General features: G+C 34.4%; 2 protein-coding genes across 7 annotated transcripts; one reads left to right on the forward strand and one right to left on the reverse strand.

The window, feature by feature from the left end:
- Positions 1-3625: 3625 nt before the first annotated feature.
- LOC112528466 (serine carboxypeptidase-like 50) lies at positions 3626-4999 on the reverse strand. The gene has a single exon (XM_025139493.1). It carries the CDS (start codon positions 4997-4999, stop codon positions 3626-3628), a length of 1374 nt encoding a protein of 457 aa, XP_024995261.1.
- A 4725-nt stretch (positions 5000-9724) lies between these two features.
- On the forward strand, positions 9725-17343 carry LOC112527420 (mitogen-activated protein kinase 9-like). 6 transcript variants are annotated; one of them, XM_025138074.1, is made up of 12 exons: positions 9725-10345; positions 10460-10856; positions 12937-13351; positions 13464-13591; positions 13707-13766; positions 13853-14002; positions 14086-14241; positions 14357-14494; positions 14589-14662; positions 15505-15606; positions 16299-16572; positions 17048-17343. In XM_025138074.1, exons 3-12 carry the CDS (start codon positions 12946-12948, stop codon positions 17114-17116), a joined length of 1557 nt encoding a protein of 518 aa, XP_024993842.1. In that variant the 5' UTR covers positions 9725-10345; positions 10460-10856; positions 12937-12945; the 3' UTR covers positions 17117-17343. The 6 variants fall into 6 exon arrangements, with proteins under 6 accessions (XP_024993842.1, XP_024993843.1, XP_024993841.1 ...); XM_025138075.1 differs by having other exon boundaries at positions 9725-10140; positions 10225-10856; XM_025138073.1 differs by having other exon boundaries at positions 9725-10856.
- Positions 17344-23495: the final 6152 nt, after the last annotated feature.

A 23495-nucleotide genomic window follows, 5' to 3' on the forward strand; every position in this document is an offset into this window, starting at 1 on the left:
TTGTATGGCTCATGGTTGTGCAGATGGCTCTAAAATAATAAATGGAAATTACTAAATTACTCTATCTTCCTTTCTCCATTTCTTTTTGTCATATTTTCAAAACAATTTCTAAAATAATAATTTGTTTACATAAATTTATTTTCTAACAAAAAGAAAAGAAAAAAAAATAGGAATTTGTGTAAAAGGAAAAGTATGCATTTGCGTTAAAGTTTAAGAGTATGTTTGGTGCACAAACAAGACAAGATAAGACAAAACATGATAGAACAATTGTCTAACGTTTGATACGACTGGATGTGACAGTCAGGACATGACATGACTGATTAAATGACCAGTTTATCCATAATGAGTCGTTTAATATTTTTTTATACCACATTCATGTGTGATATAATATTGTAATAACAAGAATCACAATCTAAATCAAAATAAAAATCCAAAGATGATGCAAATTCAACAAGATGATGCAAGAACCATGCTAGGGTTCATGAGCAATGGAGATTCGTGGGGCGTTGCAAGATGTCAGGCTAGGGATCTAGACGTCAATACATGTGAATACATAACTAATTTTTTTAGAAACAAACATAGTTATATTATTCATATAAATATGACATGTTTAGATTATTATTACATGTGTAAATAATCGTATTCACATATATAAATGTCATATGTTTATATTATTTTTTCACATGTAAACACTCATATTCGCATGTGAATCTATTAGCGAACATTTTAGATTCTTAATTGAAATATTTGAAAAAAAATAACAATATAAATACCAAATTAAAGAAAATAAGATGATTTTAATAAATAATTTGTTTGTTTGTTTAGTTTCAACTCTTATCAAACGTTAAATGTTTGAGTTTAAAAAAGGGGCAAAATAAAACAATGTTCATTTGGCGCGAATACCATCCGAAGAGATTGAAACAACAACTCCATAATCTTTAGAGCATCTCCAACAGATTCTCCAAAGTATGAGAGATGGTTTGAAATTTTCCAAACCTGCTTCATCTGCCATAACCATCTACTTGATGAAATCGATTCTCTGTTATGAATAGATATATTTTGAGATGTATATTGCACAACACAAGATCATTAAACCTGCAAGAATTCAATAGATTTATACCACAGATTACATTAAATGTACCTCATTTTTCTATGCCAATATCCTCGTACAGCTTGAAAAATAAATACTTATTAAGCACTGCATGATAAAAGTTGTTTGATTAGAAAAAGACAAGAACTTTATGCATTCTACCAGAAATTAAAACAACTCAAATGCCCATTCACTACACTAATTTGGAACCAAGGAATCATGTGTTAAGTTTAGTCATATAAGCTCCATTATTTGGGCTTTTCGTAATGGCTTTTTAAGATTGTCAACAAGTTGGTGCTCGGTCTCAACTTGTACCGGTTGGATCAATCAAGGGTCTGTCTGAATTCTCACAGCATTGTCTCTGATTAGATGATAATCAACTTCAATGTGTTTGATCCTCTCATGGAATACTTGATTTTTCGCATAGCTGACAGATTACCACAATATAGTCTAATCAAGTAGCATGTAATTACTCCAAGCTCTTTTAGATGTCTCCTTACCAAAGTCATTTCGCGTGACACATATGTCATGGCTCTATACTCTGACTCAACACTTGACTTGGAGATAGTATGCTAACTTCTTGTTTTTCCAAGAAACTTGGTTTTGTCTGACAAACACACAGTTGCTTGTAGTTGATCTCATAGGAATGGGAAACCCAACCAGAGAAACCAAATATCATGCAATCTCCTTCTTTAGTGAATGTACCCGCTCGATAGTGGCCCCAATCAGAATAGAGTATCCCTAAGCTCGGTGTGGCCTTAAGACACCGCAAAAGGCGAAATGCATCCCAATAACATGTATAAGGAGCATACATGAACCGGCACATGACACTAGTCGGGAATGATATTTATGTTTGAGTAACTATCAAATATTTTAACTTTCCAACCAGTCTCCTATAGTTGTAGCTCTCTGGATCTCTCGTACGATTTCTATAATCTAAGTTCAACTGTTGCGAGCATCGAGTTGTCCATTGATTTGCAGACCAACGACCACACTCATTAAGCACATCAAAAACATATTTTTTCTAAGATAAAAGAATCCGTTGGAGACCGTAATACCTCTATCCAAATAAAGTAACAAAATTGTCTAAGCTAAGTAACTTGAAATCAGGTCTATAGAAATTGTTTCGCCTTTGATATTCTGGTGCCATCATATCCGGCAATGATAATATAAATAAAAAAGGTGTCTAAAGGACACAAAATATTCCTAAGAACTGCGAGTTATACCAAACTCCTGCAAAACATATGTAAACTCGCGAACCATGTTCTAGGAGACTGTTTGAGACCACACAAGGAAAGTCGCAATTGGCACACCTTTGTTGCCCCCTCCTCGATAACAAACCCATGTGGTTGTTCCATGTACACCTCATCCTCAAAAAATTCATTAATAAAGGTGTTCTTGACATCCAACTAATTAAGCAGCCAATGATTAATGGCAACCAAAGCTATAATTTAACTGACGACATATTGGCCACCGCGGAGAATGTCTCGTCGTAGTCAACCTCATAGGCCTCAGAATAGCACTTTGCAACTAATTAGGCTTTAAACCAATGCAATGAACCATTGATATTAAGTTTTACCGATCCACGAGGAAGTTGTCTTAATACAATATATACTAAACGATAACTTATAATAGGGAAATCTACTTTAGATTACTAAAAATAAGATCGTAACTAACGATATACAATATTTAACAGAAATCAAACTCATGGTTCTCGGCAGACACCTTGTGGCTACGCCACTTTTGGTAGCCGTTCACCTCTTTTTCCCTTCATCTTCATGCAAGTGATCTCTAGCATTTGGATGTCATCCATGTAAATTGCCAATTCTGCTCATACAAATTAAGGCTCATAAACAGGTCATGGTTGGCTCCATCTGGTGATTTGATACTGTTTTCATACCAGGAGTATACAAGTAACATGGTTTTGCTATGGGCTTTCAATGATGTACCTAAGGAAATCAGAAACAATTGTGTTTTGTAATAAAATATAAAAAGAGTTAAGTTTCATTCTTCGTTTTAGGAAGATGCTGGTCAATGACCCAACATTACCTCTAGTCAGCATTTGGGTCAGACTCTCCGTTACAACCTTAAAAAGCATTCATGGTGCTTTAATACATAGAATGTTTTAGGTATCTATTTACAACCAATTAGCAATGATAGGATTCACCTTTGGAACTCTTATAGTGATGCATAGCCTGAATATTACATAATGTGGGACTAACACTTCAATTGATAGTTTCCTATAGATAGTCCATGTATATCCATACCAGGTTCAAATCAATGTAGTTAAATGACTTGTAACACCAATAAAACTCACGAAATCATGTGAACATGTGTACTAACAATCGTATCATGACCTAACTCGGCATAGCAAAGTGTAAATCAGCGCAAACTTGAGCTTCTACTTCGAAGGCTGACATTGGCATCTATTGTAGGATATGATGGTCATCGGACAAGCAGCGTGCAAGACTCAAGTCCATAGATTTGCATCATGACGGTCATTCCAAGGCTTTCAATTCCAGTACAACAATGATGTTAAAGATCCATGGATTGATTTTGAGTGTTCTTATTACCGAACAAACCTCTATCAAGAACCCAATCCTCAATCATGGCTTGAGAATTCACTGCTTGATCGGTTGGCACGAAATGCCCAGCCCCTATCACCACCACATGGCTCAAATTATCTGATTTTTGCACATACCCTGCAAGCACGTCGTTCACATTCCAAACATCTCTTTCTGCATCCAAAAACTTCTGAATCCCCTCCCAGTCCATCTTCTTCACCCAAGACTCAGCAGACACCACCCCATCCATCAAATCACACTGCCCTTGATATAGCAATAACTTGGTGTTTTTAACAAGATACTCCACCATGTGCCTCACACTCTTCATCACATCTGCATACAATGCTTCCCCAACCACCTCACTACACTCCTCAAAAACCATAGATTCGTTCACTCCCAACGCCTTTTTAACCTCTGGGTTCTTCAAGAATTTTTCTACCCAATCAGAATCATAAGGGCGATACCTCCGGAAGTCATACAAAGAGGCTAGACCTGTGACGTTCTGTAAAAAATGGAACATGTTACTTCTTACATCTGCAGCACCACTCCAATTACCAGCTTCTGCCAAGTTGACAACCTCAAACTGAAGCTTCTCTACTTGGATTTTCTGTTTTTCATTGATCAAACCAAGATTGTAATAATGCAAAGCATGAGTGCCCACTTGGGTTGCAGGATCGGTCAACCCATTTCCCATAGCTAATCCATACAAATTGACCCTTTCAGAATGGGGTAAAAGGGGATTTCGTTTAAGGATGTAGTACCCAATTGATGGCACGTATTTTCCAGCATAACTTTCACCTGCAATGTAAATTGGACGAGATTTAAACAGCGGGTCTAAAGCAATAAACTTTCTGATCGCAATGAATAGATGCCTTGCTACAGCTTGTTGGTCTGTTGGGATCTCTTCCGGTGTCGAAGCGATGCTAAATCCGGTTCCAATCGGATTATCAAGAAAAAGAAGGCCAAATATTCGGTTCCAAGAACCAGGATTAGGTTGGAGCTCAAGGTGGTTGACGTTTTTCCTCAGAGAAGGTGTTAGTCGCCATGGACCAAGTTCGTAGAAATTTCCGGTCATGGAGGAGCAACCAGGTCCCCCTTGAAGCCATATGATAAGTGGGGTTTGAGAAAGAGAAGTGTGATTGGAATTTTGGGCTTCATAGAAGGCATAGAAAATGGCTGAGCCGGTGGTGTCATTGACCGGGAGGTAGCCGGATTTTGTAGGGAGAGCTTCTTTGGGAAGTGTAGAGGCGGATGACTGCGGGTGTAGGTGGAAGACAAAGAGGAAGAAGAAGAGGTTAACTCCATTGACGAGAGATGTATATGATGATGATCGGTGGTTTCTCATTTTGTAAGGCTTTCATGGTTTCTCGTTTTGTAAGGCTGATGGGCCTTCGTCAGCAACTCAAATAACTTTGCCATCGTTTTTTTGGCCGAAACTAACTCTAAACCTTCACTTTTTAAAGTAATCTTTTCCTATTGCTATTTGCTTGTATAATTTATAAAGTGAAAAGTTAAAAAAAACCAATAAACTTTACTGTTTGGAATATTTAAGTACTTGAGTAATTTTTTGAAACAAATAAGTTATTAGATATTTTAAAATCTGTTAAACAACTCTTTGGACTTTCTCAAACCTGTTGAATACATCATCATAACCTATACAACTACTTAATGTGATAAACTAATGAAAAAACTCCGATCATTAGTTTATGTAAAAAAAATTTTGGGTAGTTTTAAATATATTTATATAATAATTATTGATTTTGAAAAAAAAATACATAAAAGTAAGGTTTTTATAAGTGATTACTAGTGATGGCCAAACCGGCCCGGCCCGTAACCGGGACCAGCAGGGACCGGTTGAGGGAATACAAAAAAGTTATTACCATCCACTTAGAGGTCGTTTACCAAACACTTATCCGATAAGTGTTTACCGGTAAAGTTTAATATTATTATTTACGTATCGGATAAGATTTTAATCCACCAAAACGACATCTTATGCAACAATTTACCCGGTAAGCGCTTACCATAATAAGAGTCGTCGTCTTCACTTACCGGGTAAGATTTATGGTTTTTGTCTCATTTTTACCGGGTAAGATTTTTGGTCCTTACCATATTCATCTAGTGAGGTAACATGACTTGGTAAGCACTTATTCGAGTAGTGTTTAGTAAACGACCCTTTAGTTGTTTTCCAAAATAATTTTTTGAAAATTAGTCTTTAAAATAAAAATATTATGTCTTTAAAGAAATAGAGTATATCTCTTAAATGCAACATGATATATTTTTCTATTCTCTTTCTCTCTCTCTATATATATATATATATATTTTATTTTATAGTTTTGCATGATCATGAAAAAGTGAGAGAGTCTTCGATCAGTTATCAGTTTTATACACTTTATTGATTTATCTGTATGAATTATTGTTTATTTTGTATTTGAACATGTTTATCGCTAATAATCAGTTAACTTTATAGAGTCTAAAAATGAAGCTTTAACAAGTTGTATATATATGATAATAAATTGTAAACTTAAATTTAAATAGGTTTAGTAAATGTATTAGTATGAGCATACACTCTCACATATAAATATATTTGTGATTTTAAAATGAAGTATACATATATATATATACATATATACATATATACATATACATATATATAGTGGTATCACCGGAGAACGGTGGCCGGAGGCCGGAGAGAGAAGAGAGGAGAGATGAGAGTTTTAAAATACCAAAAATATCCTTGCATTAAGATTTTAATTTAAAATTACCAAATTTATAAATTTCCTAATTTATCTATTGATTTGTGGTTAATATTGGTTCTCACAGTTACCACAAACAACTCAGTTCTCCCTTGAATAGGTCTCTACATATATATATATATATATATATATATATATTTGTATGGGTGTCAAATTAAATATAAAATACTTAAGTGTTATATAATTTGTTTAATTTAGAAAAAATAATTATAGAGTAACCTTTAACTTTAGTCCATAAGGTTTAATAAAATATTTGAAAGTAGGATCTGAATTTTGATAAGTCTAAAAATCGTCATTTTAGTTTTTATTTTGTTTTAAAAGTGATCTTTTGTCACCAACTTGTTTAATATTAAGTTTAGGCATGGCAACGGGGCGGGGATGGGGCGGGTTTTGTAATCCTCGGCCTCGGCCCTGGTCCCAGCGGGTACGGAGATTATCATCTCGTCCCCGGTCAAATCTCTAGCAATCTCCAGTCAAAATCTGGTACCCGGTCAAACCCCATAAATAGTATCCTTTAGTTTGATTCTACCGGGGATCCCCGGCCCCAGAACCCGTTTTAACTGAGAATCCCCGTCCCCGTTCAGGTCGGGTGAACTGGGTTCCTCACTAGGTCGGGGCAAATCATCATCCCTAATTAAACTAAAAAGACGATAATTTTGTCTTTTCATTTACCTCCTTAGTTCTCTTTTAGTAAAAACTAGAATGCTACTCGGGCAATGCAGCGAGATACATCTCGATTTAATTATCTTGAATTTTAAGTAATATGCATCAATAAACAATACTTAATGCATCAAAAACTAGCCTTGAACTAATTGTTATACATGTTTTTTGTAATTACGGTTTTTGTAAGTTTGTATTGCAATACACTTTAAATACCACATTTATTTAAAAAAATCTTTAAAAACTAGCATTATAATATTATACTTTTTTTAATAAAATTGAAAATTTAGTGAATCTTGTTTGACAAAAAAAATCTTTCTTTTAATGGTTTTAAAATCCTCTGAATGATTTTGCATCCTGAGCACCTCTTAACTATTCAGCGTCCTAATTTCATCGTAGACAAACAATTATATTTCATGTTGCATTATAGGATTAGTGTCTTTTAATCATTTTGACCGCTTAATTATTATGAACAAAACCATTCAGCAACTACCAAACAAATCATTAACCTTTTTAGCCTTAGAATTGCATTGCATTTGGGAATGAAAGTTAAAGCTCATCTTTTCATATTTAAATCCGGGCTCATGCAACTAGATTTGTATATGATTGAGACTTGTTTGTCTGTATACTGATTTCATGTTTCATATGTAAGACATTTTTTTTTCTTTTTTACGAGTTTTCGATATGTATAAAAGATGTAAGTGACTATGTGTTTTATTTTGTAAAAACGTGTTCATATTTTTCATCTTTGTTTACGTTTATTTGAATATTGCATTATGTCACATTGTGCCGGTATACAACTAGTATATATATATATATATATATATATATAGAGAGAGAGAGAGAGAGAGAGAGAGACGTGTTTCCTAATATTATTTAGTAAATCAATAATATTAAACAATTTAAATTAGACTATATACTAAAAACCAAAAAGCAAAACATTAAAATATAAGAAAAAACAAATATCATCTTACAAAAACCATGCATGAGGTTAGGGTGTGTTCATGAGTTGGATTGATCTTGTTGAAGACATTTGAACAATCCAGCTTAATGTTTACAGTTTGAAAAATCTCAACTCAACACAATTTGAAACAAAAAGTGCAACCCAATCCAACCAAAACCGTATGAGTTAGTCGGGTTGATACTTTGATGCATCAAAAACATCCTCCTAACATTAAAGCTTATCCATACTCTTTAAATTTTAGTATATTACATTTAACTACTTTCTCAATTTGCATATATATGTTCACATTTACAGAACATATATACGAATGAGTTACATAGATATGAAGAAGAGATTAGAAATATATGTATATGCAAAGGGTATCTGATGGTGTAATTGTCTAATGTACATATTAATAAGGACTTAACAATCATATCAATTCGAAAAATAAAAGGATATTAGGTTCATCGGGTTGAGGTTGAATAATAACTTAGTCCCAATCCAATACCTACGGTTTGAAGATTTTACAACTCGATTAGACATTGAGTTGCTTCAGGTTGGGTCATCTCGCGTTGGGTTGGTCCGGTTTTTTAGCAGCCCTACACCTCCATCATTGCGTGCTATGGTTTAATGTGATATCAGAGACAATCTTTGAGCCACAACGACTATCATTAGGGTGTTCATAGTCTGGTTAGGATGATTTAACCCTCGAAACCACAAACCAAACATCTAATGTGGGTTCAGGGACTTTTCTAAACAGAAACGTTTGGCAGCAAGTGACCATATTGGACCACAAAAGGTAGTCTACTCTAACCAATTTAGGTTTAGGCTTATTACGAGTTTTAAACTAAATAAATATAACATCTATTTACAAAATAAAATTTCTATCAATATGATATTATTAAAAATTATTATGCTGAAATATAAAATAAACGATCTATTTCTAAAATTATAAAAACATTAAACAAGTTGAAAAGCGTAAAATAAATTAACCAATAATAATTGGAATTTTAGACAAAATATTGAGCAAGTTGAAGACGACTTGGAATTTTGATATTTGATTTTCGATTGATTTCGAAAAATTTGCCAATTAAGGAAGGTGGATGAATGAGAAATGGAAACTGAAAATTTGATGACTTAGACCGGCTTTCTTCTTATAATTGGGTTATAAAAGTTGAGCGTATAATAAGAAACCTAAATGTAATTAATGCATGTGTATTTTGACGGTCGTTTCGGTCCAAACTACTCAAAAAACGTTCAAACCACAGATTGGACCGGTTAGACGTTTTGGCTATTTTTCAGACTGAACCAACAGACCGCTCAAACTAGGGATGTTCATCGGTTGAAATCCGATGGATTTAGGTGGATTCGATTCGATACAATCATCCGTTGGATGCTGGATTTTGTCATCCAATCCCATCCAATTAACATTGGACATCCGATCCGATCCAAATCCAATGGATGATTGGATCAGGTCGGTTCCATCAATTGAATGTCACTATTGGTTATCCATTAGATCAGATTGAATTCGTCTAATCTTTTTATCCGATACATAATCAATAAATCCACCATTTCAACAAATTATTCATATATATATATATATATATATATATAAGTTATTAAAAACAATGTGTATAAATACCAATAAAAAAATATCGTAAAATGTTAATAATTACATATAGTTATTAATTGGATATTAGTAGGATGATAATTGGATGGTCACTAGATTGGATCGGTTTTATTTGTTATTGGATTGCCATCAAAGAACAGACCGATCCGATTTGGATGTTGAAACTTTGGATCCGATCCGATTACAATTGGATATTCGATCATAGTCTGTATTTTTAACATCGTAATAATTGGACGGCCCCTTTGCAGATTCGATCAAGATTCTTGAACAATTTGTGAAAACCAATTCCTTCAAATTTACCCAACATCACCTTCAACTTGGTTGAATCCGATCTACCTCCAAGTAATTGCCGGAATCTCCATCCATCTCCGGCATACAAACACGCCAGTAGTACAAAGAGCTCAGTGGTGGAAAATGACCGGATCCGGCTGTTGTTGAAATCGGCAACGGCGATTTCGTCGTCGGAGTTCGTCAATTGACTCAACATCTCAGCTGTTTAGGTATTATTAAACAATAATCCGTCCCTAGTCAACTAATTCGTACTTATCGATGATTAATGGTAATTAAAATAATGTTAATGACAGGGATCAAACAACGGCTGGTAATGATCTGTGCCTTATCTCCGGTTTGGATCTGATTGTAGTCGTTATCCGCACCGACGCCATTAACAGGGATCAAAACTCTTCTCTCTCTCTATATCTATGAGTACGTATGCGTGTCAGTAGGGATAAGATAGGGCGCACAATTTAAGATGATGCTTGCATCGGGTTCTCATTTTTTTACTCGTAAAATTGACGAAAACTTTATGAAACGTGCAAGGTGTATGTAAATATTTTAGAATATATCCCCCTGGATGTAAGGACTACGCGTGTAAGGCTGACGAACCACAGTGCGAGATTGAAGATTTGCCGTTGGATTTTGATTGGACGGTTGGATTTTGGATTAGATATTGATTCCCCTCTCTCTCTCTCTCTCTCACTATATTTGACTTTTTGTAAATAATAGTTTGACATAGATTGAGTGGACAATTTCAAATGTGCCATTTTCCCTGGTCCATCATTAATGAAGCCGTATATATTCGGGGGTAATACTGTTTGTTCTGTTCTTAGCTTTGTAAGCTGTTGTTCTCTGCAAAAGAAGACGCGTTTTGAGAGTAAATCCTTAACACAGTTTGTCCACCTTCGGAGAAGAATTGCTTGCTAAGCACAGCTTCAAGGTATGTTTTTAACTGTCTTCTTCTTCTCTTTCGTTTCATCCCTGTTTCCTTTTCCGGCTTCTTAAATTTCGATAGATCTTACTGCCCAGTTGGTTTGTGAAACTGGCTGTCGCTTCCTTTCGGTAGCTCAGAGATCTTGACATTGGATGACACACTAGGGTTTTTGTCCAATGAATTGGGGCAAAAAAGTTAATTTGCGCTTCCCCTGGCCTTTTAACAGTTTCTTTTGATGGATCTTACTTGGGTAGTTGGGTGATTGGGTTTTTCTCTTTAAACAGGATTTTTTTTTCTTTTTTACTACATCTCCGATTTTCATGGAGTTGATTTCAGTTGTTGATTCGTGAATGTGTGTGTGTGTGTGAAGCACCGCTTGACGGTTATGCATCTGGGTGCTAGAGTTTGTGTTTTGTACATTGTAAAAGGAAATAGCAATTGAGCATATAGCTCTAGTTGATTTCTCACTTACGGCTATTGTGATGAGAAGAAATTTTCTTGTTGTGGAAAGATTCTGTTGTCTTCAATGTTTCATATTATTGTCCACTAATTGCTTGCCTTTTCAATCCAATCTCTCTCATCTGCATCCAATAAATGCGAAGTTGCAACTACGTAATTTCCTACATCTAAATTAAAAGGTATCCAACCTTCAGGATCTTTTCTTACAGCAACTACTTGGACATTTGTTTCAAACATACTATCATTCTTGCAAAAATGCAAAAAACGCACTGTACTTCCAAGACTGAGCTACTTTGTATAGAAGTGTCAAGTATGATAGTTCTTTTTACATATATACATCAATATGTCCAGAATCACTCAGTTTTGCAACTATGTTCTTATGGCATTTTTACAAGAACAAAAATTAGTTTGTCATGAAAAGCCCAGTATTATGATTCCAAAAGCCGAGCACTTGACATTTCTGTGTTGGTATTCGCCAAGTTGTTAGTGGATCTTCTGACGAATAAGAATTTCATCATGTTATTCTTATTCATGCTCAAAAAGGTTCTGGCCTTGTTCAAACTTCGACATTCCTTTCATAATAGAATTAGTGGTAATATGATTTAAGGGAGAGAAAAGTCGAGAATGGTATTGGCAAGCCCATTAATTTTGCCCTTATCTAGAAGTTTTGAGTTCATACCCAGACTTGTGTATTGCCCAATGAACCACCAGCACTGGGTTGCATTAATGGATTGATGCTTTACCTCATTGGGCGTGGCTTCCTAGTCTCAAAAGAATCTGATTTTTGCATTGTAGTTTGTAATGTTTTATAGCTATTGAAGGATAACCAGTTCATTTATGGATATTTAGGATTCAGAGTGAGAGATGATCTCTTTTTACGATTTGCTTCTCTTTGATGGAAGTTTGATTTTCCCAGAATGTATCTAATTTTTGGTACCCAATATTTTTTTAAACAACGGTTTTTCTGGCTGAAGTAGTAAGTTGTTACCATGATCCGACCTTCGGCAGCTATAATCTTCTCTGAGATATAGAGAAAGATTCTCCACCCAGATGGCAACAGACATTAGCTCTATATAGGAAAGGTTCTCCTACTTGCGCTGAATATAGCAACTCTTTCCATAGGAGTATAGTTTTGTTTGTCATATGTTCATCTGTGCCTCAAGTATTGCTGTTATGCTCTTTACCTTTTCATATGATATTTGTAGACTACTTTTGATGTCTCTTTACTTGAGGTCAATCAGAAATTTCATACTTTTCATGTAGGATCCTCTCAGCATAGGTTCATCTAGTTGATTTTGTAATTATGGATTTATGGCAGTGCCTGCCTCTATGCCAAGACATTGCATCTTTTGTTCAATGCATAAAAGCCTAAAAGAGATCAGTTCACAATTTTAAACATCTTAATGCATACATTTTGTTCTAGTTTGATCTCCATGAGAATTTTCCATCATTATTTAACAGCCATCTGCAAATACTGCTTCTATATGACTACTGCAAAGCATAGTCTTTGTTCCAATGCACAACCTGATAAGATACCATTTGAAAAACATTCATTCAAAATGGCAAATAGGACATCAATTTGAATTGTTGTTTTTAAATTGCTGAATTATTCTTGATAAAAATGCAGAATATAACCATGCTTGGCAAGGAATTTTTCACCGAGTATGGTGAAGCAAGTCTCTATGAAATTCAAGAAGTTGTAGGGAAGGGAAGTTATGGTGTTGTTGCAGCTGCAGTTGATACCCACACCGGGGAGAAGGTTGCTATAAAAAAGATCAATGATGTTTTCGAGCATGTTTCTGATGCCACCCGCATTCTTAGAGAAATCAAGCTTCTTCGACTGCTTCGCCACCCAGATATCGTAGAAATAAAGCATATTATGCTTCCTCCTTGTAGAAGAGAGTTCAAAGATATATATGTGGTGTTTGAGTTGATGGAATCTGATCTTGATGAAGTAATCAAGGTTAACGATGATCTCACTCCTGAACATCATCAATTTTTCTTGTATCAACTCCTTCGAGCTTTAAAATATATTCATACAGGTTTGATTTGGATTTTTTTTCTTGTTCTTCTTCTGATGATCCTCTTTCCATGTGATATTGCTTTCTTGATTCCACTACGTACCTTCTATTTACTATATCTTCTTTTTTGCAGCACACGTGTTCCATCGCGACCTGAAACCCAAAAATATCCTTGCTAATGCAGACTGCAAATTGAAAATCTGTGATTTTGGTCTAGCTCGTGCATCATTTGATGATACCCCGTCAGCAATTTTTTGGACTGTACGTGTTTTGAACTTCAAAACTTCTTATGTGGACACTGATGCTTTAGTTGTTCTTATCTAATTGAAGCATACCTTTTAACAACTTGTTGATGTTCATAACTGTAATCCTTCAGGACTATGTGGCTACTAGATGGTATCGTGCTCCTGAACTTTGTGGCTCCTTCTTCTCGAAAGTAAGCATACATACACACACACTATATTGGTTAGCCTTTGATATCTGAAACATCTTATTCATTAACCATGACTTGAATTGTTTTAGTATACTCCTGCAATTGATATCTGGAGCATAGGATGTATATTTGCGGAGATGCTAACAGGGAAGCCTCTGTTTCCTGGGAGGAATGTTGTGCACCAATTGGATCTTGTCACCGATTTACTTGGTTCTCCTTCTGCTGAAATCATAGCAAGGGTTTGTTGCTTTTGTATACTTGGATTTAAAACTTCATTTCATTTTTAGCTTTTGGATAACAGCAGGCCTTTGAACATCTGCAGATACGGAATGATAAGGCCAGAAGATATTTAAATGGCATGACCAAGAAAACCCCTATTCCATTCTCACAAAAATTCCCTAATGCTGATCCACTGGCACTCCGTTTACTTGAGAGATTGCTTGCATTTGATCCCAAAGACAGAATATCTGCTGAAGAGATAAGCTTTAGTAAAACTTTATGCTACCATTGTTCTTTTGTCGTAAATAAAGTTGTTGAAAGCTTCAGATTGTTGTTGCTGTTTCCTGATATTGTGAGTTCTTTTATATTTACAGGCCTTGTCTGATCCGTACTTTTATGGTTTAGCAAATTTGGAAACTGAGCCATCCAAACAACCGATTTCAAAACTGGAATTTGAGTTTGAAAGGCGGAGATTGACAAAGAATGATGTAAGAGAGCTGATTTATAGGGAGGTATATGATCACATTCTATGATCTTTATTGGTTTTGCAGTCAATTTAATTATCATGCACTGCTTAATGGTTTTATTGTCTTTTCAAGCACACAGATCCTGGAGTATCATCCCCAAATGCTGCAAGAGTACCTTCATGGCGAAGAACACATAAGCTTTATGTATCCAAGGTCAGGATCTAAAGAATTTTCATTGAGATGTCAATTGTGAGGAAATTGTTGGACTACTGTTAGATATCTAAAATACCCTTTAAGAGACAAAATATGGGAATGAATACAATTAAGTCGTTCATAGTGGTGATAATGCACAAACATGTGACTTTTTTTTAAAACTTCCCAAATAAGGAAATTTTACAACTTCATGAGACATAGCAACAAGAAAAGTGTTGCAAATTTTTATAGATGTAGGAAATAAGCACATGGGAAAATTGCTTTTGAGGTATAGTTGGGAACTTGGGATAGTGATTACATAATATGGATTTCTGTTAGCAGAGAGTTGTTATTATATGAGAACAAACGAGTTCCGTGAGAACCTGTGAGAACACTTATGAGCCTTTGGATGAGTTTTTATTTATATGATGGCTCACAAAAAACTCAGACTTTCATCACCTTCACCTATTCTCACAAGCTTCAGTCACCTTCACATTCATGAATTTGTTAAAGTTTCAATCGTGATACAAATAGGCATGTGTAGGTAAAGGAATATAGATGAAGGTTTGCAAATGCAGCTGGATGTAAGTTGATGAAGGTCCGGTGTTCTTACCGTTCTCACCAAAACAGTTGTTCTTGCCATAACCCAACCCTATCAGCCGAACTCCATATTGAAACTTACAAATGAAGAAGCATATGAGCATGGATGTAACATGTAGTAGCTTGAAACATGCTTATATTAATGAAGTCATCTCAATTGCAAGCATTCAACGTATTTCTGTTAAAATCAGTTACTTAGAAGTGTCCCCTCAAATAAAAGTCGGACACTAATCAGTTATCTGCCTTTCCTTATCTTACTTCAGTGGAATAGAACGGTTTAAGCAGCAGTTTGCTGATCTTGAGGAGCAGGAAGGCAAGGAAGGAAGAAACTCTCCACTTCGAAGGCAATACACTTCGTTGCCAAGGTAAGTTTTTAACACAATCTGTCAGCTTCCTCCCCCTTGCCAAAAAAAAAAAAGAAGAAAAACCCTAACCCCGGCTTGTTGAAAAGTGAAGTTCTTTGTGGGTATAAAGTACTTTGAGCATCTCCAACTATTTCTCCATAATTTCTCCAAATACAATTATATTCAACTCCAAGGGTGCGTTTGGTTTGCGGGAGAGGACGAGACAATAGTATAAAACCTTTGTCTCATGTTTGGCACGAAAATAGACCCGGACAGGACAAGACCTTAGTGTGAGAAGAATGCATTTTTATGTCCCACCAAATAAGTGTAAGAAAGATTAGAAAGATGAGAAAAATGGATAAATTTCTAAACTATCCGTGTCAAATTTGAACCCTAAAACCTTCCAGAAAATTATCATCCTCCCAACTCACTCTCGCCAATCCAGTCACATACCAAACGCCTCCAACATTTCTCCATTTTAGAGATTCCAACATTAATTATATTATTAAAAAAATTCAGTTTTTTCGGGCAAGTTGTGGAGTTCTTTCTTGGAATAGTAAAAAGTCAATTCTTTCTTGTCCTCCATTAACTATAGAGGGTTCTCCAAATTTGTAGAAATTTTCCATTTCTCCGGCTTTCTCTATTTTGAGAAGCTGTTGAAGCAAAAAAAAAAACATAGAAACTTAGAAATCTCATTTTTCTGTATTTTGGAGACGGTGGAGACGCTGTTATTATGGTATAATTGTCATAATCATTGTGCTCTTTTTTCAAAGAGAGCGGATCTGTGTACCCATAGAAGAAGCTGTTGATGAAATCATCGACTTTGAAAGGCGTACAAATGCTGCCATTGCTACCACTCTTCAAAGCCCACCAAGATCAGACAGGTGTAATGAATCCAAAAATCTTAAAAAAGATTCTAATATTATCCCAAAAAATCCAGCCATTAGTACACCCAAATATGTAGGAGCCAGCAACAGGAGTTGCAAGGTAAGTATTCTATACCTTTGTTTAACGAATTGCATCCCTTCCAAAATATCAAAATGCAACAAGATTTGCTTTAGTTCCTATTTAGTTTAACCAATAATCCATTTTCTTGTAACAAAGTTTTAAAATTTCCTATTTTGTACCTATTTTTAACCCGTAGATTATTGATCTTGCAACAATGAAGTGGATGACAAGTTATATTAACGATGGATCAGCAGGTTATCTGTAAAAAAAACTATCTTGATTGACGACCTGACATCCACGTGATCAAATGTACAAGATCATCCAAAGTACAACCGGGTCAAAATGGGGTATAAAATAGAAGATTTTGAAACGTCGTTTTGTTGATAGAAGGAAAAAAAATATATTAGGAACTAAAACAAACGTCGTTGTATTTACCGGTTCCAAAACAACTGCTGCAACAATATACCTTTTTTTAGAGTTTATAATCCTTTTGACAAAAATGCAATTTTGGCAGGAGACATTGGAGCAAGCAGATGAGGGGAGCAGTGTTCTGTCTCAGAAGCTAGCAGCATTAAGTTCTTGATTTTGGGTATCAAGGCTTCAACTTTGGGATTTAACATCATATAATATAACATCTAAATTTGTGCAGTATTGCTACTGTGATAATTTACCTGCTTATTGTGCTATTTGTTGGTTACTGGATTGAAGCTTTGCCATTGTTCTAATACGTACTGTATAATCGACTGTAACAAGTTATGATTGGATTAAGCTGTCTATTTGGTTACAAACCGATATATGTTTTTATGCCTAGTTTTTAGAGTAATCTTTAATAATTGTTTGTGAATGTTTTAAAGATCTTAGTCCTAGTTGGGTTTGTTTAAATAACCAAAACTTGTTGAGGGTTTTATAGCTATCAAGGCCTTTAACTAGGTTGTGGCTCGCCCTTTGAACTGTACATGGGACAAGTTGGTTTACACAGCTCGGGTCGAGTGCTTCACGTTGCGGATCATAGTACTTTGCTCTAAGTCTAACATGGTCCAACTGCAAGTCCGTCTAAACATCCTCATTTTGTGTCAAATTTCAACTTCCTTTCGTGGACGGTCCTTGTCATGTGACTCTTACTCACACGACATCGACATGGTTGATATGATGGTTATCTTATACCATTTGCCCTTTAATTTTAGTGGGCATTATTTGTCAAAGATTAATATATTTGTTTTTATGAAGACCTCCCAGTTTACGTGAAGTGTACGAAAAACAAAGATACAACTTGTTCTCATAGAAAAACTATTTAATATAAATTAATCATTTATATAGTGTTGAGATTACTACTTACAACGATAAATCATAAAAATACGTGCAAAATTTATAATTATATAACCGACGGTTCAAATGTCATATCTAAAAGTTTGAGGTCGTATTGGTAGATCCCTCAAACTTGAGGGACTTATTTTCCCATTTTACATAGAAATTCGGTAGTGGCGTTGTTGGTGGCGCCATCATGAAAATAGAGATTAAGCATTTTAGATAACTTTATTAGGCTGATTACTTATTTTTATTCTCATCCCTTTTGGGGGCATATAATCACATCATCATTTCCATCCTTAAGGGTGCGTAAGTGTAACAGGGGACATGACAAAACATGATACAATTGTTCCATGTTTGGTGTGTTTCTAAGTGGAACTAAATGAAACTAAGTGGAACACGTATGGGACAAGCCTGTTCACCCTTACCTCCCTGGAACTAAGTGGAACAAGACATATTTGACAAATATACCCATCGATCTCCATCTCCATCTTCGTCGTCTTCTTCTCCATCTCCATCGATTTCATAGTCCACCTCCATCTATCGATCCCCATCTCCATCGATTTCACAGTCCACCTCCATCTCCATCGATCCCCATCTCCATCGATTTCACAGTCCACCTCCATCTCCATCGATCCCCATCTCCATCGATTTCACAGTCCACCTTCATCTCCATCGATCTCCATCTCCATCGATTTCTTCACAGGAGACCTTCATCTCCATCGATCTCTTCACAGAAGACCTTCATCTCGATCGATCTCCATCTCCATCGATTTCTTCACAGTCCACCTCCATCTTCATCGATCTCCATCTCCATCGATTTCACAGTCCACCTCCATCTCCATCGATNCTCCATCTCCATCGATTTCACAGTCCACCTCCATCTCCATCGATCTCCATCAATTTCTTCACAGGAGACTTCATCTCCATCGATCTCTTCACAGGAGACCTTCATCTCGATCGATCTCCATCTCCATCGATTTCTTCACAGTCCACCTCCATCTCCATCGATTTCTTCACTGGAGACCTCCATCTCCATCGATTTTCACGGCATCCAAGAACAAAGGTACGGTCAATTTCTCTCGATTTTCTATGTGTTCTATTTGGATTTCACGAACTGGAGCTCGTTGTTTTTGATGAAATTCGAAATGATTTTTTTATTGATTTTGTATTTTTAGTTGAATCATGAACCAGGTGTTTGGATTTTGCCTATTGTTTCGTCGTCTTCTTCATAGCATCGATTTCGTCACAGCTTCTACCTTCTCCTCCATCTCCATCGATAATCGATTTTGCCTACTGTTTGGATTTTGCCTACTGTTTCGATTGATAAATCGATTTTGCCTACTGTTTGGATTTTGCCTACTATTTTGCCTACTGTTTCTCAACACACTCGATTTTGCCTATTGTTCCGTCTGATATGTAGTTATGTACTTGAAATTTCACTAGGGGTAAATTGGTCATTTTAACCGGTTCGGTCCTGTTCTGTCCTATCCTGTCATGTCTTACCAAACGTTGAACACATGTCCTGTCCTGTCATGTCTGCGTACCATACGCACCCTAATGGAGAATGAGGATTCCAACGGGGAAATGGAGATTTTTTTTCTGTTTATGTAATTTTAAATTAAATTTGTGCCAGATCATACATGTTTAAATCTCAAACATTTTTAATAAACCTAAAACCAAAATGAATTTAATTTAATATTAAAAAAACCCACAACATCATATAAGAACTAATAATCTAAAACCAAAAGAAAATCAATTTAATCCAAAAAAACTTAAAGTCGCTTGTATTAAAAGATATTGAGTAATATAAAACCATATCGAATAATATATAAAACTTATCGAGTAATTCTATTTTGACTTGACATCCAAAATATTACATATTAAGATCCAAAAAATGACAATTTTAAATTATAAACCTAGTGAGAAAGTAGGAAAATTATGAATTAACGCTTTAGTTGATATAAATAATATATATATATGTATATATAATTTATTAATTAATCTATATAACGGGTACGGCGGAGGACGTGGAGTACGATACCCGTCCCCGTCCCCGGTTTGAGACAAACGGGAATCCTCGTCTCCGTCCCCGTCCCCGTCCCCAACCCTGTTTTAGCGGGGGATCCTCGTCCCCGATCGGGGCTGATGGAACGGGTTCCCCGACGATTCGGGAGTCATTTCCATGCCTAAACTTTATTGTTTTAATATATTTCTTAAAAGAATTTTTAAGAATAAAAAAAGTAAGAGAGAGTGAAATTTTTTAAATTCGAAAAAATTTCAATAAGCAATTACCATAACAGAGAAATATATTGCTTTTTATTATATGGTCAGATTTTGGTGATAATAAAAGTTACGGTGACAAGGTAATAAGAGGTCTTCACCCTTATAAATTATAACTGAAGATGAACACTAATACGGTACACCGAGATATACCAGATCAATTCCTGTGATAAGCTCAATTCATAGACAGTGGTAAGATTAAAAGTAATTAAGGGTCCAAAACCGTTCTTACGTTTATCACTATAACTTCCATCCCCACTTCTTCCTTTATTATATACCTACCAATAAGAAAACTTCGAAGTTAAATGTTTAGAAAATATAAATAATATTTTATTAAATGTATAAAATATTTTAACAATATAATTAATGTTATAATTTTTAAAATTAAATAGCTGTTAAAGTTGAATGTAATTTTTTTTAGAGATTTTAAATTTTATTTGTCATATTAAAAAAAATTGAAAATTTTGTTGGAGATGGTTGAAATTAAGTGTTGATAAACAAGTTTAGTAAGAGAAATAGGTTCGGTGGTTAAACTTTCGTTTTTTCATCGATTTTCAGTACAATTCGGTTACCATTTTTCGAACTAAATACATTCATAAGGTCGTAATCAAGGTCCCTCTATTTTTCTGGTAACTATTGGTTTTCGAGCCAACTTATGTGCGCAACGGTTAATCCTCCGAGCAATCATAAATGGCCTGAAGTCATCGCACGTAAACCTACATGACCACAGCCCACAAGAGCTTTCCCAGCATCTGGATTTAAACCTGATGTAGATGAAAATTTTCACTACATTTTTCCTATGAGGCTTAACCGACGTCAAGTTCTTGTGGAAGCGATCTATGCCACGAACGTCGACAACTCGGAATTTGACAATATCATCAAGGATATTAGACGCATTCGAAATTCGAAAGATTACATATCCGTTCATTGGATCAACCGTCTTGTGAACGTCCCGGCTTATTTAATGGCTAGACATGCATGTAATCTAATTTATAATGTCTATTTTAATAGCATGCCCCCGTTTTCAATAACTGCTATTAACAGTGATTATAACAACTTTGTCGTTAATGATATGAATGAAGCCCGCCCGAATAATAGCAATGTTAAATTCCGGTAGGGGTTTTTATCTTTAATATATTACTAGTTGTGTACCCGCGCAATGCGGCGGGAGACATGCATTTTAACGATTTTGAAGTTTCACTGGTTTTATAAGACAAGATTTAACGATGATATATGTTACACTTGGTCTTTACATATTAATACAATTTGAATAAATAAGAGTTCTGGTTCCAATTACAGACTATCGATGAAAAAAATTGTATGACAGTTTAAAATCCAATATATTTAAAATCCAACATATTTAAACGACTCCACAAATGTGTTCGATTTACACCAAGAGCAAAGAACCAAAACACTTGAGTTTTAAGATAAACACTCAAAACCAATAAAGAAAACTACAAATTTGACAGATCATAAGCCATGAAAAGACAAAAAAAAATGAGTTTTAGAATGAAATTTCAACTGTTTACCCTCTTTCTTGTCCAGAAGCTCATATTAAGGTTGAATTAATACATGTATATATATATTTCAAAAAAATCCCAAAAACATATTATACAGTGCAATTTGGACAACCTAATCCCAAAATGTATAGCATATATATAAATAAATAACTATAAAAGTATAAATTGTAAACATTAAAAATATTTTTTCACAGTATATATAATATATAATAATATAATTAAGTCAAAAACTATTCAATATTGGACTCATTTCGAAGGTATTAACGAGACGATTATAATGGTGTAACTTGTTAAATTAAAAATGTATTTTTTAAACATGTTTTATTTGATATACGATTATGTATGTTAATTTGATAAATGTTTAAAATGAAAAATTTAAAAGTAAAAGACGTAAAGTAATTAATTAACTAATTATAGGAATATAAAATGTAAATTTAAAATTATAATTTTTAAAAAAATCCATTGAATGTGAGAGGTGAATGTATGTGAGGGGGTGAGTGTATGTGAGGAGAGGAAGTGGTGAAAAAATGAAAAATGTATCTTGATCATTTAGAATTTTAAGACTTTAAAACTTTTGATTAATTTGCTTAATAAGATAGTATAGATTATCCACGTCATGATGTGTTGAAATCTAGTGATGGGAAGACATTGAAAGATTCAATGCCACATTTAATTCACATGTTCCTATTGTATTTTTATGTTTATCTTATTATTATTATTATTATTATTATTATTATTATTAACTATATTTTTTTAATCAAGAAAACATAGAAAATTGTGAAATAGGTGGCATGTTTTATTAATGATTGTATTAACTGATTAAATTAATTTCAATTTGCAATTTGTTTGATTCTTTTAGAGATGCCCAAAAATCAATCTCTGGTCGACATGGGCTTGAATCGGTCCCAGTTTGAGATTTTCCTCTGGTAACCGATCCCATTGTAAGTGTTTCCAGTTCCAGTCCCAATCGGACTTTGAATTTTCATAAAGAAAAGTAACGGGTCTTGGACCATCAGTTCATAACCGGTTCTTACCGGGATCCTAAGTTGGTCCCGGCCAGGCCAGGCCAGGCCCGGCTCGGACCATTTTGGCCATCTCTAGGTTCTTTTATGCTTTTGTTTAAATTTTTACAAGTACAAACCATTTTAAATATAAGATAAATCAAGTTTAGATGCATTAGAAATTTAGAAGTAGGGAAAAGTATTAAAAAAAACCTAATAAACTTCTTATTTTGAATGGTTTAGTCTCTAAACAATTTTTTAGAATAAAAAAAACCATTAAACTTTTCTTATTTTAAATAAGTAAGTCACTGAACTATTTTTTTAAAATAAAAAAACCATTAAACTTTCACATTTTAAATGATTAATACCCTATTTTTTTTAAAAGAAATAAATAAACCATCGAACTCTTATTCATCAGTTAATGTAACTTTTTTGGGTTAAAATGATACAAGTAACCAAATTTCAAAAGTGTGATAGTTTATTTATTAACAAAATATTCACGGACTTAATCAATTAAACTGAAAAACTTAAATGGTTTTTTCATTTAAAAAGAGAAAATTTAATGATTCTTTTTATTGAAAAAATAGTTCATAAATTTTTAAAATAAGAATTTAATGGTTTTTTATTAAAAAATAGTTTAAGGACTAATCCATCAAAATTTTATAATTATAATTTTATTAAAAAAAATTGTAATGATAAAATTTTATAGTGTTTATTGAAAATGACATTGATTTTTATTCTCTAGTTGTCTAAATATAATTATCTATTTTCAAATCACTCAATATCTCCATAAATCATAAAACAATTAAATAAAGAGAAGACTTGTTTATGGGGTTAGGTTGGGGTGGGGGTG

The sequence above is a fragment of the Cynara cardunculus genome (assembly GCF_001531365.2).
Source record: "Cynara cardunculus var. scolymus isolate 2C chromosome LG 15, CcrdV1, whole genome shotgun sequence".
NCBI classification, from domain to species: Eukaryota; Viridiplantae; Streptophyta; class Magnoliopsida; order Asterales; family Asteraceae; genus Cynara; species Cynara cardunculus.